Source organism: Phaethon lepturus, unplaced genomic scaffold (assembly GCF_000687285.1).
Source record: "Phaethon lepturus isolate BGI_N335 unplaced genomic scaffold, ASM68728v1 scaffold15725, whole genome shotgun sequence".
NCBI classification, from domain to species: domain Eukaryota; kingdom Metazoa; phylum Chordata; class Aves; order Phaethontiformes; family Phaethontidae; genus Phaethon; species Phaethon lepturus.
Window position 1 is genome coordinate 17,721 of NW_010539989.1, and position 15,458 is coordinate 33,178.

The 15,458-nt window shown below is 35.4% G+C and overlaps 1 protein-coding gene across 1 annotated transcript in view; it reads right to left on the reverse strand.

The window, feature by feature from the left end:
- The window catches only part of USP7 (ubiquitin specific peptidase 7 (herpes virus-associated)), a 41,811-nt gene that overhangs the window by 13,272 nt on the left and 13,081 nt on the right, over positions 1-15,458 (reverse strand). Inside the window, exons 6-19 of the mRNA XM_010287317.1 lie at positions 13,030-13,160; positions 10,178-10,232; positions 9,568-9,648; positions 9,384-9,474; positions 8,491-8,573; positions 7,380-7,489; positions 6,406-6,562; positions 5,158-5,302; positions 4,436-4,566; positions 3,200-3,334; positions 2,906-3,007; positions 2,115-2,220; positions 1,620-1,712; positions 662-729 (exon numbers count right to left, since the gene is read on the reverse strand). Of these exons, the coding sequence (XP_010285619.1) occupies positions 662-729; positions 1,620-1,712; positions 2,115-2,220; positions 2,906-3,007; positions 3,200-3,334; positions 4,436-4,566; positions 5,158-5,302; positions 6,406-6,562; positions 7,380-7,489; positions 8,491-8,573; positions 9,384-9,474; positions 9,568-9,648; positions 10,178-10,232; positions 13,030-13,160 (1,488 nt within the window). The remainder of the gene's footprint in view (positions 1-661; positions 730-1,619; positions 1,713-2,114; positions 2,221-2,905; positions 3,008-3,199; positions 3,335-4,435; positions 4,567-5,157; positions 5,303-6,405; positions 6,563-7,379; positions 7,490-8,490; positions 8,574-9,383; positions 9,475-9,567; positions 9,649-10,177; positions 10,233-13,029; positions 13,161-15,458) is intronic.

The window sequence follows — 15,458 nt, forward strand, 5'->3', positions numbered from 1 at the left end:
AATGCCTATGTTATAAAATAATCTACATGCATATTACATATTTATACTTGTATGTTGATCTCTTGGGATAAAAGCAATTGTCTAAACAAACTGGAATCAAACTGTAACCCTGACCTGCACACAGTAGGAGTACCTGACAGTTCTGCTTTTTAAGATGGAAGTGTGTGTGCTGCCCTGGAACCACCAGAGAGAGCAGCATGACTGCTAACAAAAATCGCAATTAAAAAAAAAAAAATTCCTTGCTCTTACTATAGCAAGGACTTTGCCTTGGCAAGATCTGCATCTTCAACACTCAATAAATACAGCCGTTAAAAAGATTTCTGTATTTGGGCAGAAACACGTTAGCAGACTAAGTATTTTGTTTGCTGATTTCTAACTTGGGGAAGGAAGGAGAAGACGCAATGTTTTCTTAACTCTGTCTTTTGTTTTTAAAGCATCACACTTCAGTTGTTTAATTTTAAATCTGTTTTGATGTCAACTATCTGTTGGTACTCTGTTGCAGCACTGTAAACTTCAAAGTTTAAGTTTGAAGGTTACAGAATTGCTTATGATTATAAATTACCATTGTTATAAGCAACCTTTTTTAACCAATAAAGCTTCTTTTTCTCTAGTTATAGCATGTGAAAGACAAAAATGTTACAAAAAGTCTGTCAATCCAAACCTCATAGAGGATAAGGTTAGTTTCTTGTGGAAATCCTGCTCTCTCACACATAACTGGAAGCAAGTCACCTATTGGAAAAGAAAAGGAATGTGAAATGCATTGCACTTTAACTGCTAGTGAGACCTCCTGAAAAAGGAGTGAACCTATTTTTCTATCCTGGAAAAAGAGTTTTAAAATGCCTAAGAAAGAGAGCCTTTCAGGTTAAAGCTTCCCTTATTGACCATCATCCCAGAGATAGACTTCAAAGTTTCCTTCTACTTCATCTGAACAACAAAAATGTGTGTAAGGCCAACCAAGATCAAAGAGCTGAAATAACACTTTTCCTTCCCCAGAGAAAAATTTTAATCTCTTAAAAAAAAATAAAATATTAAGGCAGCTAAAATACAAAATTAGAAAGCACATACAAGTCTACAAAATAAGACATTCAAAATGACAAATCAAAGTATTTTTACTTGGTGGACATTTGCTGAATGCTTTAAATGGACCCATATGAAAACCAAGGCTCATGCCCAATTCAGTCTGAGCAGCTGCTCTCAGGCTACCACAGTGAAAAGTTGTAGAAGGGTTATTTTAAAAGCTTTTGCAGAAGTACATTCCACAAAAAAACTTGAAATACAAGGAAAAAACTAAACTGACGAGCAATATCAAATCACAAAACTTTACAGCAAGTCTGAAACAACTGTTTATGTTCAACAACACCTGGCGGATACAGCAAATGTAACAAAAAATTAACCAACAGTCAACAGTGTATTAAAGCAATGCCTCAGCCTTGCAGGAAGTTCCACTGACCCAACATGGGGAAGAAAACTGTCAGGTGTTAGGAGAAATCAGAATTTCTTTCTGTGGCCTACCTTTGATTTCAGTGTTAAAACTAATATTAAAAGAAAAAAGTAAATATGCAATCTATTGTATTTGAAAAATTTAAATTATAACAATAAAATTTATTTTTAGAACTCACGTATTTTGCAGGATATAGGTGTGTAGATATGTCCACAATAATTCAAACTCCGAGTCTTCGGATCATACATCTTCAGAAACAACATTACATCATCTACAAATTAAGAAACAAGATTTAATTTTAAGTAAGGCTTATTTGAGTATGTCAGGGCGGGGCAGAGATTCATCTAGATATTTTTATTTAAACAGCATCAAAGATGTGTCTTTGATTTATTAATTGGATTAACGCCCTTAAAATAGTCTTAAATGCTGAATTTTTTATAAATACATTATATAAATATAAAAAAATAATTTATTCAGTGATAATAAAACCGTGTGAAACGTCTTACACTTGAAGAGAAATAAGGGAAAAACTGCAGAAAAAAACTAATTTCAGCACTGTAGTTTGACGGGTACATCGATGTCATAATTGAAAAAAGAACTGCACAATGTTTTCTGAGATATACCCAAAATAAAAGTACTTCGTATTTACTCAAGTTTTAGCATATATGCTTACGATCTTTATCAAACTTGGGCAATGTTGCTCCAGTAGCAGCCATCTCTGGATCTACTGTTTCCAAAAATATTGTCCATGGATTTTCATTGTCACTGAGCTCAATCATCTATGTAGAAAGATGTGGAAGAAGAAAAAAAAGTCTCTGGAGAATATAATATAACCTGATACCTGCATTTTCATCAGATGCAAGAACTTTACGACATTCTATGAGTGGGCGATTTGTTTTTTTTAGTTGCATTATTGACAGGAAGTTTATCAAAAGAAACAATGACAGATATAAAAACACCAAAAAGGTTTTTATGAAGCACCAATTATAGGTTTTATTTAAAGTGGACCTCTTTCTTTTTTATTAAGAAAAAAAATTATACCTACAGCTGTCTTTATTATGGCAAGAAAATTACTTAAAACTTTAGAAGTAACAGGACAGTGAAACCAATCACCATTTTCTGTGGTATTTAGACATGATGTTTTACATTTTAAGCAACACATTTCATTAAATCCAGAGTTTTTGCCAAGATAATTGAGGACTCAAAAAGACATTTCTGTTTGAAATCCAACATAAAAATCATGATCATGCCCTTTTTCGTGTAAGAAAAACCATGCACCACACCCTTCCCTCCTACCCAAATCAATCCACTAAATCTCAAGTCTTCTCAAGTATCAAACTTTACCAGGTACAGGTTAAATTAAAACCCTGAAAAATCTGATGTTTCAAACTTCCAGATTCTTAAAGAGAACTAAAAATCATGGGTGATGTACAGAAATAATGTCCTCTATCAATGAATATTTACCGTTTTATTGCCATCTGCTTCATTATCTAACATTGCAGGTCTTTTTGTTCCATTACTTCTTGCTTGCATTGGCCATAATCTGATTTGATCCTGGGGAAATCCCTAAAATAAATAAAAATTGTGACAGGAAACAAAGAAACAAAAAGGCTAAGATACTTTTTATTAAGCCCAAATATTCTATTTTAAAAGGTCTAAGTCATGACTGCTGCCAATATCTGGAGAAGATAAAGACTATGAGGCAACCATAATGTAATAAAATAAATGCATACAGATATTCAGCTACAGAAAACTTACCATTGTTTGAGAGAGATTTTGAACAAATTCTGTAAGCGTGGAGTTTTTTAATACTTTGAAAACAGTGTATTTCACTTTTTCTTCATCATACATATCATTGCCTTGGTGACCACAGAACTGATCCTCTGCCACTATCTGAAAAAATACATTTAAAGGTTACTACTCATATTAATTTAGCTGCACAATGTAATGCCTTCTCATGATGCTTTACTATGCAATGTCACCAGCTCTCTGGATAGTGGCACACTGCTAACACTATTCTTGTTCTCATGAAGAAAATTTGCAAGTATACAGATTACAACGAAATTTTAAATTGTGATTGATAGTCAAATCAGTAAGTAATTAAAATACACTAATTCTTACAAATCCCAAACAATTAAAAACCAGTTGCACTTAGATCTCAATCTTGGAAACATGTGCTCTAACAATCTTGGCACTTAAAAAAAGGCTACATAATTATTTTGCTGGTGTAATGCAAGGAGCCTGGCCTAAAAATGTTTCCTGTATCTCCCACAACTCCCATGCACTCTTTGTTAACAGAAAGACAAGCGGTTCAACTCTGCCAGTCTCTCCACTGAAAACAGCCCTAATGTAAATGCAGAATAGAACAGGCTGAACTTCACCAATACCTCTACTTACAAACACCAGAAAGAAGATGCAAGGAAACATGGAGGCAAGTGGAAAATGGGCTCTACTTTCTTGTGCCAGATGGGCTCTGGAAGGAGCCATAAACAGAGTTCCTTAAGGCGATTCATAACAATCTAGTCCATCTGGCTTTTCCAAAAAGATAATTGCAAATATAAGCACTCTCTCCTTCTGCTTCTACTTGATGAGCTCAGTTTGGCAGTAGTCCAGGCTTGCAGCCTATGGCTAGATACATTCTAATTTTAGAAAATAATTCCTGAAGGAGATAAAAGTGCAGTGGCAGAGCAGCCATTCGAAATAACCTGGTCCTCTTCCTTTCACCTGAACTTACTATTTTTACTTGCAAGAACATAACTTGTAGAGAAAACAGAAACGGCTGTAACATCCAGTACTGTTTGTTTCATTAGGATTCATTGCATATGTAAATATACTTACAAGCACTAAAATCATAATTTCACTTCAAACACTACTTCCAAACTCAAAGTAAATAAAAAAAAAAAAAAAAGAAAAGTCAAGGTTTGTCTTGGGTCATTCCATATTCTGAATTTTAATGGTAAGGTAGTTACAACTTTATCTGTTTCAAAAGCTGACCTGCACTTGCATATAGAGGTGAGCTTCCTGCCTCTCCTTCCTCTTCTGAGCTTCTATCCTCTTCTCTTCTTGTAGCCTTTCTACAAGTTGTTGAGGAATATCATGGTCTGTGACAGGCTGCAAAACTTCACCTACAAAGCAGATTTTGTGATGTCATTTCAAGTTTTACATCAGACAAGGTTTTCTTCATACACACTTGACTTTCCTCTGATTTTAAGTCAAAATCAGCTTTTTTTCATCTTTTAATTAAAAACATGGTTTGATATCATCATGTTTTGGCAAAAGAAGCATTTTCTATCCCAAGTCAAAATGCACTACTTCCATGAAATATGTATCACAGACTTCTGAATTAAATATTCATTTCAGGATTAAAAAAATATTTACCACCACTCAATTTTTTTAGTATACATATATCTACATATTTATAATCAATTTGGTTTAGTTTCCATCACTGAAGTTAGTTCACTAATTTTTCTATCCTACAAAACAACCAAGGCTGAAGAACTTTGCAGATACACAGTTTTGAATTACTGTGCTAAGACAACACTAGATTGCACGTACTTTCCAAAAAATGAGAGAAGGCTTGTTGATCCCACAGAATCTATAAATTACAACTAACACAGCCCCTTTGTATAGGAAAACTGTCAACAATTCAGAAGTAAAGTATAGCCCTAAATCCCTGTATGTACGTCTAACTTGGAACACACACAGAGTATACATACTTAATTTTGATTCCCTGATGTAAACCAACATGTACGCATTCGTACAGTGCCGTACAGATAAGTCATCGTCATGACCTCCATAGTTGTGTTCAATCGCTTCTTCCTTTGTACATCTTGATACAACATCGTCATCAAATTTACACCACTAGAGAGAAAATTTCATATAAATGTAATTTTACACACAAAAACATGTTCTTGAATGATAAATTTTTCCTATTTCTGGCATGTCTTTCAGCTCTTTGAAGTAACTAAAATTGCTCTTCAAGCAGCATGAGTTTAAAAACAAATCTAGTTCAGTATAATTTGTGCTACCTGCTACTTGTGCTCAGCATAAGGAAGGTCATAAATACCAAACCTTTACTGAACTATTCTAACATTTTACACTGATGATCAAAAGTCCAATAATTAATCAAAGGATTTTTTCTTTAGACTGTTATTCAAATATCTAACATTCCTGTGTGAATCAGAAAATTGACCTTATTTGTTGTAAAATAAAAGAGCGGTGATACACAACATCTAGTAATTATTTCTATATTTAAAGTAATTTACAGAACATTTTAAATTAGAACAATAAAGCCAATTAAGAATGAAAGACAAATAGCAACAAATTCACAGCAAAATCTGATTTCTACTTTTACTGTGAACAGTCATGTACACACAAAACCAGTCAACTCAAGGGAAGAGGCACCTGACCTATAAACGTCTGATCCAATCAAGTCACCTAAACCTGTAACAGTGGGACATGCACAGACAGTGAACTTCTGAGTCACAGAAACATTTGAAACATTCATATCTGCTTCAGCATAAAGTCAGCCTGAAAAAATGCTGGATTAAATTTGACTGCAGTAGAACTTCAACACATATACACATACAACTGAAGGCATTCCCTTAGTTAAAAGTCTTTTGCCAAAAGCCAATAGCAAAGACGAAGCTGCTCCTTTTAAGAAGGCAAGTGATTCTTTAATGCCTCCAAATACAGGATCCTCCCTAAAGACTCAAAACTAGACACAAGGGCTGCTCGTTTTTCTTTTTGTAAAGTAAGTTTCCCAAATACATTAGAATAGGCACCAAATGAAAAGAGTATCAAGCTAAGAACTACATGGAGAAGTCAGATCCCTGTGTGATGAGATGAGTGTGTCGGCACGCTCTTCTGTAAGGGAAGAAAAATTCCGAAGATTTGCCCATTATGAAAACTGCAAGTATATATTTGCAAAACACAAATATGTTTAGGTGCTTTTCAATACTCACTTTTCCATCCCCCTTTGGATTTAAGTAAACAACGTAATGTCCACCATGGTTATCTCCACTGTGTACTAAAACTGCATGAAGAATGTAATTCGCAGGATCTTTAGGATCTGTTTTTTGCAAAAACTCATCTAGTGGCAACTGTTCAGGAAACTCAAACCTAGTTTTGAAAAGAATTAAGACAGTTGTATTTGTAGTTAAGACAGACACATGCTATTATGGAGGACATGACTCCTAAAGCAAGTTACAAAAACAAGTTACAGGAGCAGATTTTATGAAATAATCTGCATAAGCACCTCTGAAAAAGTATGCCCTCAGTAACAGAGTTAAGAGCACTTTAACTGAAATAATGCTGTTTTGGATTCACTGTGCCAAGGGAAAAGCACAAAACCTTTTATTTTCTAGTACACAAACACAGCTTTTCTAGCACAGGCACCACTGGACTGGAACACTATTTTGAAATGTCTTTCAGCTGCTGCAGTCTCACCTTCTTGGTGTGACTGAAATCGTTGCCATACAGATTTAGTTTACAACCAGCAATGTAACACCTTGAGAAATTATTAGCCTCTACTTACAGCAAGTGGCCATGGAAACTGATGGAGGGAAAGCAGAGGACTACTTATTCAGCCTACTTACTCTTGTGGCAGCCTGTGGGGATGTAACCAACTTTCCACACATGGCACGAAGAATGTTCCACAAAGTGTTAAAAGATGCATTCACTTATTTAATATTCAAAATAACAGCTACAAATGACTATTTAAGCATTCAATTTCTCATTCAGAACCTTAACATTCAACCAGTGCACCTTTTAGGGACCTCCACAATGTGTGACTGCACACACGTTCCTCTTGCAGTTGAATTAAAAAAAAAAAAAAAAAAAAAAAAGGTTTTGCCAAATTATTTTCGTAAAATACATTCACAGGTCCAAATTCTACAATGAAAGAAAACAAGCAAACAAACAAACTCCCAAAACTTACCTATCATTTATCTTGATGTTTTGGTCAGTCTGAGGATCATACATAAATCTCATGAGCTGTAGGTGTAATACTGGTGGCAATGTTAGGAACTTCACACCTTTCTCTGCCTCCTAGACATTTTAAAGGAAATAGAGGGTTGAAATTGCAAGATTTCCAGCAACTCAAAATACTTGTTTGCTGCCGTCACTCTTCCTATGGATGTTTACTTTATAGGGACAACACAATGTGCAGCAAAGAATGGTTTAAAACTGGGGTGGAAGTTAACCTTCTTAATATTGCACCCACCTTCCCACGAGCTACTCCAGTAACACTTACAAGAACTCAGTTCATTTAAATTTAGGCCATTCATACAAGCACATGTGAATACCTCACTGTATTAAGAGCAAGTTTCCTGTATAAGTAAAATCAAAAGAGAATACGAGGCCAAGAGGAGGTGAAAACACATTTTTGACCAATTAAGAATTTCATATTCATTGTATCCTACCAACAAATATTTGGCTACCATGCTGTACTTTCCCAAGAACAGCTAAAGAATATATAGAACACTACTGACAAAACCTGGTATATAGAGGCTGCAGAAGTAAGCTCTAGTGAAGCAACATTTTTTTATAAAAGACTTCAGCTTCCTACAGTGGATGCAGCAAAGCGCAGCTGAAAAGCTCCGAAACATGTGTGCACACATGAATTTTTAAAATTCCATGGGTTTACTTCGCGTTCTTGTTGATGATACAAAAATGACCTCTCTAAAGTTACTTTTAGAGCTATGCTGCTTTTTAGTAGTCATATAGAAGAACAGACTACTCTTAGAGGAAGAACTTCTGAGTCTTGAGATCAGTAGAGAGGTTAACCATTCTAGTCACTAAAACACAGGTATAAAAGTGAAACTCACTGCTAGTTAGATTTTTTTAAAATCCAAGCTCCATTTTAAGAAAACTAACAGCAATTAAGAGGAGCTATGTAAAAGCTTGTCGAAGGAGAAAAATCACCCAAAAGCAATTGATACAACCTAGAACGGATTTTGCAACATTTTTTGGTTACCATAGCTATGTTAAGTTATTTTATCAAGAACAGAAAAATAAAATTTAAAACCAAATTAAAAAAAGAAAAATACCTGCAAGCCATGTTCTCCTGCATCGTACTTGTTATCACCATCCAACTGTTCCACTGCAACGTAGTCAATGAAAGACTCAAAAACTAAATGAAAAAAAGATTGGGGAATTGTAGGGAAGGAGGAAGAAAAACGTTAAGTTTACTCTAGCCTGGGGGCTTAACAATATATTAATCAAATAACACATGAAGACATGAGAGTTTGTGTTTGAGTATTTCTACCTTTATTTAAGGAAAAAAAAGTTTTATATTGCTTAAGAATGTCAAGAAATGCACCAAATTGTAGGGGCATACATAAGAATATCAACAGATTTAAAAATCACAGTTACAACTGTCTGCCAAATCTCCTGTTCTCACTTAGCAACTGTTAAGTATCAAGCTAGATGATTCTGTTTGCTGGACTCTTACATGTCCTTTTTCATGTCTTGTGTGCCAAGTACTCGGTAAAGTGGTGATAAGGGACCACTGTTATGCTGCTCCAATTAGTTCATTCTTTTTATTTGCTTATTACTATGGTCAAAGTCTAAATAAGAATCCATTTCCTCCAAGTTTCATCTTCATATATACATATTATAACCTAGTGTGACACCATGGCACACTATGCACTTTTATGACACCTGGAAAATTCCTAAAATTCATAAAGTTTTGTGAAAAGATATCAGTGAGAGAATTAAGGAGGAAGGAGCAGAGAAGGGAAATGAGAGAAGGGCAAAAATGTAACACAAGCAAAGAACATTTTCTGTAGAAAATGTTTTCAATGAGGTGTCAAAGACTCTTTCCTCTGAAAGGGTATTTCAAAGTGCTAAGTACCAACAAACTCATTTGAAATCAACAGGCACTAAAGATGTCCAACATGTAGAAGTACTTGATTAGTGCATATCACAATGTATCACTTACTATTTTTCTTTCCCTTTATACTTAGCTGGATGTCATAATAATCTTCTATTCGTTCAGATCGATAGTCTACATGTTTGCATTGGATATAAGACTGTAAACAAAAAATAAGGAACACAGAATTTCAATGTATATAAGTAAGAATTAATTTAAATTATTTAAAATTTAAAAATTATTAAATACATACCACCATCTTCCCTCTGAACAATTTAGGAATAGTGCCTTCTACACATGTGCCTTTCATTTTATTTTCCACATTATCGAGCAGCTGAAAGAAAAATCAAGTTTTACATAGGATAAAGTTGCAGGTTTTGAATTTATTCATCACAAACAGACGACTACTTCATTGATTAAACTCTAAATCACTTGCATAAAAATGAAACATTAGTCTATTCGTACTGGAATCTCCTTTCTACTCCTTTAAATTTTCCTCCCTAAAAACTGCACTGAGGACTACTGCAGCTACATTCCTTTGAGTCTGGAAAACCTCACAAATGTAATAATATATTTGCATCTTCAAAACTGCACTTCTCTCCATGGCTGTGTAAGGATCACCAGCATACGCTCCATTTATTTTCAACCTTCCCTATCCTTTACAAATTCCTCGCACACAAAAGGCCGTAATCAATCCCATTCTTAAAAAAGAGAAATAAACCAAGGCAAAAACTCTATGTTTTAGAGACCTAACTTAGATTAATCGGTGCCAGTATTACTAGGATTGTTACTAAATTATATATACACAATATCAAGAGACAACATTATGCATCACAGATCAGTAAGAAATTGTAAAAACATACCACTCGACATAATTCCTGGACATCATGTTGCATGAAGCTGTCTAAAGTTTCCCACCTTTGTAAGACAAATTAATACAAAATTACTATATTATGAAGAAAACTTACAGCTCAATATGCATTTTTGTGATTTCTTTGCAGATCAAGAGTTTAGCACAGAGCAAGATATAAAGACTCTGAGATTTGGTACTGGCTGATGCACAGGTTTTTTCAGTTCTGTAGCATTTACTTGGCGGGAAGAAGGGGGCAATGAACTTGTGGGACATTTTGGCAGCCGTTCCATGCCCACCTGCCTTCTCTCTCTGTGGATCTGGGGATGGGGACCGGCAAGGCAGCTGGAGCCAGCCAAAGAGGCAAGGGCCAGGCTACTGCTAGCAGAAGAATTCTTCCAGTCTACAACCTAGTCTCAGTTCACGCCAAAACAACTCTTAAAAAAAAGGCCTGGGAGCAATTCAGTGCTGTCAGAATAGTTCCCACAGCATGCTTCTAGCTGCCTCTCTTCTGAGGGCCCTTCAGGTGCAGTCAAGTAGCATTCATGGATTATTTCAGCATGAAAGGAATTTATGGATTTTTAGGAAATATTGGCTCCTCTGTGCACATCTAAACAGTTAATCCTGGACGCAAAGTAACTCCAAGGATGCAAGAGGCATCCAGCTTCCTAAACTGTCCACGTGCAAACACACTCCTGTGAAAGGAGGAGTGAGAGCAACAGCCTCTAAACACCTTGTAGCCAACATGGCACACTGCAACAAGGGCATTCAGCACTACTGCCTTAAATAGAAAAGAAGCATAAAGTGGTTTTAGTTTCAGCATGAAATACTTTCTCCTACGAACTCAAGAATGCTTTTTTAGGTCTCTGACAACTCTTTTTCTACAGTCATCACTCCTAACCATATGAAATAGCTATGTTTACTGTAGGCTATAGCTTCAGCATTAGGTTCAACCCCAGCCCTTGAAGCCACAAGCACAAGGGTGATCAGGAGCAATACTAACTTTATCTTCCCCTCCCACTCTCTTCTCAGTGACTCACTGCCACTGTCACACGACAGCATTCTACTCCCAAAAGTGTGCCAAAACAACTGTGTGGGTGTCCACACTTTAAAAAGCTGAATGAAGTGACCTGTTGGATAATTAAGAATGGAAAATAACCTCCTGACTCCCTAGGCTTTAAACACTAGCCAGTTTCAAGGACAAAATCAAAGAAAAAGTTTACAATATTAGGATAAAAAAGGGCTCCTTCAGACATTGGCATGACTTTCTACTGAAAGAAGCCCAGCTTAGAAGCTCAAAATACCCAATATAAAGTTACGCTCTACACAGCATATAGGTATGTCTCACAAGGTTAGAAACCCCTCTCTGATGTAATGAGCTGGGGAAGACTAAATCTTAAACATATTCAAAAATTCCTTCCCAAGAATGAAGGCAGGATTGAACACATTTTTAAAACCTTGCTCTCCGGTACAAAATTAAGCATCTGCAACACCCTCGGGAAAGGTCTCTTCATGCTACTAAAGATGACTCAGTTGGGATCTTAACTCTAGATGAAATATTTATGATATCAGCAAGTCTCTCCAGAGTAAAAGGACAGCAGGAGTGCTGATAAACTAAATATACAGTGTGCTAGTGGGAAGAGGGTATGACCAGATAAACATACAACACTGAGGTTACCGATTTCATTTTAAACTTCTCCCAAAAGGTGAAAAGGAAAGGTTACAAAGACACAAGGTTATGAAGAGTCTTATCAGGACAGGGAACTACTACAAGCTTTAGCAGAAGATGCGGGATGGACACTAGGACAGCTATGTGAAAACGACGATACAAACTTCCTAACCCATCAATATTGCTACAAAAGACTAGTCTACAAATAGAGTGTGACAAAGTAATGCAAAATACAATCTTTTAGAACAGTTTTTGATAAAATCTTACTCCATGCTTACACAACATGCAAAGAGAAAGCTTGTAAAGGTTATGCTAATCTTCATCTTCTGTCCTAACTTGTGCTAAGCTGAAACATTAAGCTAGTAAAAAAAAAAAAAACTCAACACCCTCAATGCATCTATATTGTATAATTCTATTTTTAGATACTCCAGATTTAATATTACACCCTGTAACACATCTCACAAGAAGTATCACCAGACTGGAAAAAATACCAGGCAGTGAACTGGATACAAGGCAAAAATGAAAATAAAAAGCAAGCTTTTCTGTAGATGTTTAGTAGAGGAAAAGAGGGTGCTAGAATGAGGAAAATCCAAAAAAATTACTTTGCGTGTGTGCTCCAACACCTTTACTTCATGCAACAGATACTCCTCTTAAGCTTTAAACCACGAAACAGAATACAACATTAAACGCTTCTAAATTGTGCATAGGCAAAAATTTGTGCATGTTTGATATATGGAAAGAAAACGTTACAACAGTTATCAGTGCAAAACTAAGAATATGGAAATGCAAATTACTGCTATTTGTCTAAATTCAAAACATATTTAAATTTTAAAAAATACATTAACAATACACGAACTGCAATGTTTCAACAATATATTTTGTCGTGAATTTTACTTAAGCCAAATGCACCATGCAATTTTCAGGTAACAGGCAAATTATAACCCCGCTACTAACAGCTCTGTTTGACTGTATACCGGTCCCCTCACCAAAAAAATCTGACTTTTGGATCAGCTGTCTTTAACTAGAAATAAAAATCTATCCAAGCAAACTAAGAAAAGTTAGTGATTAACATAATGCTATATTAACACTTCTCTGCACATTTCTAAAAATAGCCTGATTTAAATGAAGTCTTTTTAAATAAAAGCTTTATGAAGCCTCTAATAGCCTAATAAATAGTCCGAATTTCTGAAACTTACCCAAAAGATTTTGTTAACTTTTTAGTTCCGACTGGTTTGTCACTATGTTGCAGCTCATAAAACACTCTTTGCAATGCTAAAGGAACACTTTTGGATGAATCATCGCCTTCTGTGGGCATCATGTACACAGCCTGAAAAAGCATTTATTTCAATTAGTATCTACGGAAAAGTTTATTGCTCATATTGTTTAATGCATTCTTTCCTCTTCAGCGACTTCTTTCATGTAACTCCATTTCATCATCACTCCAAAAGAGTCTGGAAAAAATCTCATACTGTAGTGTAAAAACATTAATTTTCTGGAATGACTCTTCTTAGGGCACAGGGGTTAGAAAGATGTGAACAACAAATTCCATTCATGGTTATTTTATCTAAATCATTCCCTTATTCCACCCTAGAAAAGTAAATACACTAAACCATTCAAAACCTTCAAACAACTTATCGCGCCTGGCATGTCTACACAATCATCACAGTAGGACCAGATACACTGATCAATACTACAGGCTTTTGAGAATAACTTCAGTTTTGTGCTGTAGCTTGGCTATCTGTGAATATTGTTACCTAAGGGGGGAAGACAGAACAAACAAACAAAACCCAAAAAACCCCACCACACGAAACCATAACGGGCAACAAATGAACAAAAAGAGTAACGGTCCACGTGGAGAAGGATGCCAGAGGAAGCTTTGAGATTCCCTGACACATTCATTCCTACTTAACGTCATTGCTGTCCAGCAAATAAACAGCTTAACAATTCAATTCACTGATTATACTGATCTGGGAAGGATTGAGAACAAAGAAATTACACAAATAGACCAAACAGGGATTAGGAGAGTTCAACAGGCACTTAAATGAGACTTACTTTTTAAAAAGTGTACCCTAATATATCTAAGGACAAGTAACAGCAAAGAAAAGGTATTTTACAGGGAGATACTCATTTAGAAAGCATGAACGTAGAAGTAAACATAGATAACTCTAGAAGGAGATTAGGTAACAATACATGAAAAAATAAAGACTCCAATATTAAGTAGCATATGAGACAATAACCTATTACAAGAAACAGAAAAAATGCCACCTGAATTTTGTGAAACAACAAGGAACGATACGTTTCTGCGAGTGAAGCGCTGAACTGTATCTCAGTAGTTCTCACTTGGTGTCTGCATCAGCCTAGATTTCACAGGTGTCCAGCACCTCTAACTTATCCTAGATACAGAGCAAGGTTTGTACTTCCAATACATAGCTGAATTGTTGGGGAAACCCATTCATTGCTACGTGAAAGCTCAGCACAGAGGTGATGGGAACCAAAAGAGACGGACTTTAGAAAAAGACCAAGCTGATACAAAAAGAACACAAAGGAATAACAAAAAAGAAAGGAAGGAAGAGACAAAAAAGGCCAAAAAAAGTTGTTAAGAAGTTGGCAGGCCAGCTTCCTATTCCAATTTTGAATATGCACAAAATTTTTCAAAAGTACAGCAACATAAATACTTAGAAGAATAATATAATATGAGACTATCAGCAGAATAGCTACAGTAATAAGATGAAATGAAGGAAATTATTTTACTGAAATATCAAACAGCTTCATAAAGAAAGCAAATCCCTTGTATTTAGACTGAGAAACACTGGTTAATTACGCAACTGTAAAGCAATATGATAGTTCACGTGACTTATCTTTTAAATTTTAAATTTAATTTCCAAAATTTAACAGTAAACAGAGATGATCTAAAGCAGCATGACTGAACACTAGTAACTTCCAAATTTTATGTTTCCACTTATTTGTGAGTTACTGTTAAGAGTAGTACTTACACATAAAAAAGGAGAAACAGCAATAGAAATTAACTGACATTTATCAGCAACTTTTTGTTGAAGGACAGCCAACAGAACTCTTACTTCTTTAGTATAATTTTAAGAACAGACCAGCCCCACCCTCATGGCAACAAAAAAGTCTTCCTTTGCTCTGCTTTGATTTTGAAATTTGCTTAAATTGCTTTTTTACATTTCATAAATTGAAGAAAATAGCATCTTCAATTTTTCTCATCAGCAACAAGTTTTAGATGTTGAAATTCAATAATCCTTCATGCCATTATTTTTGCCAATCCATCAGACTAAGTACCTGGTTAGCCTAGAAAAATTAAGAGAAGAAAAAAAAAAAACTTTTTTCTCATGTAGCTGCATCAGCAACTTTTCTAATGAGCTAAGCACTGCTTTAAGAGCTTAAGAGTTTATAGCGATTTAGTCTGGCAGAGAAGTCTGTAGGTTCTGAATTCTGGTCCTGCTCATAGAGATGTCAGGTTCAAAGTTGGGTCCAGTTGCTCAGGGTCATATTCAGTTCGAGTTCTGAGCATCTCCAGGAATGGAGATCCCACAACCTCTCCACACATGCTATTGTGGAGACCCTGATTATTGGACCACCCTGATTATGAAAATGTCTTTCCTAA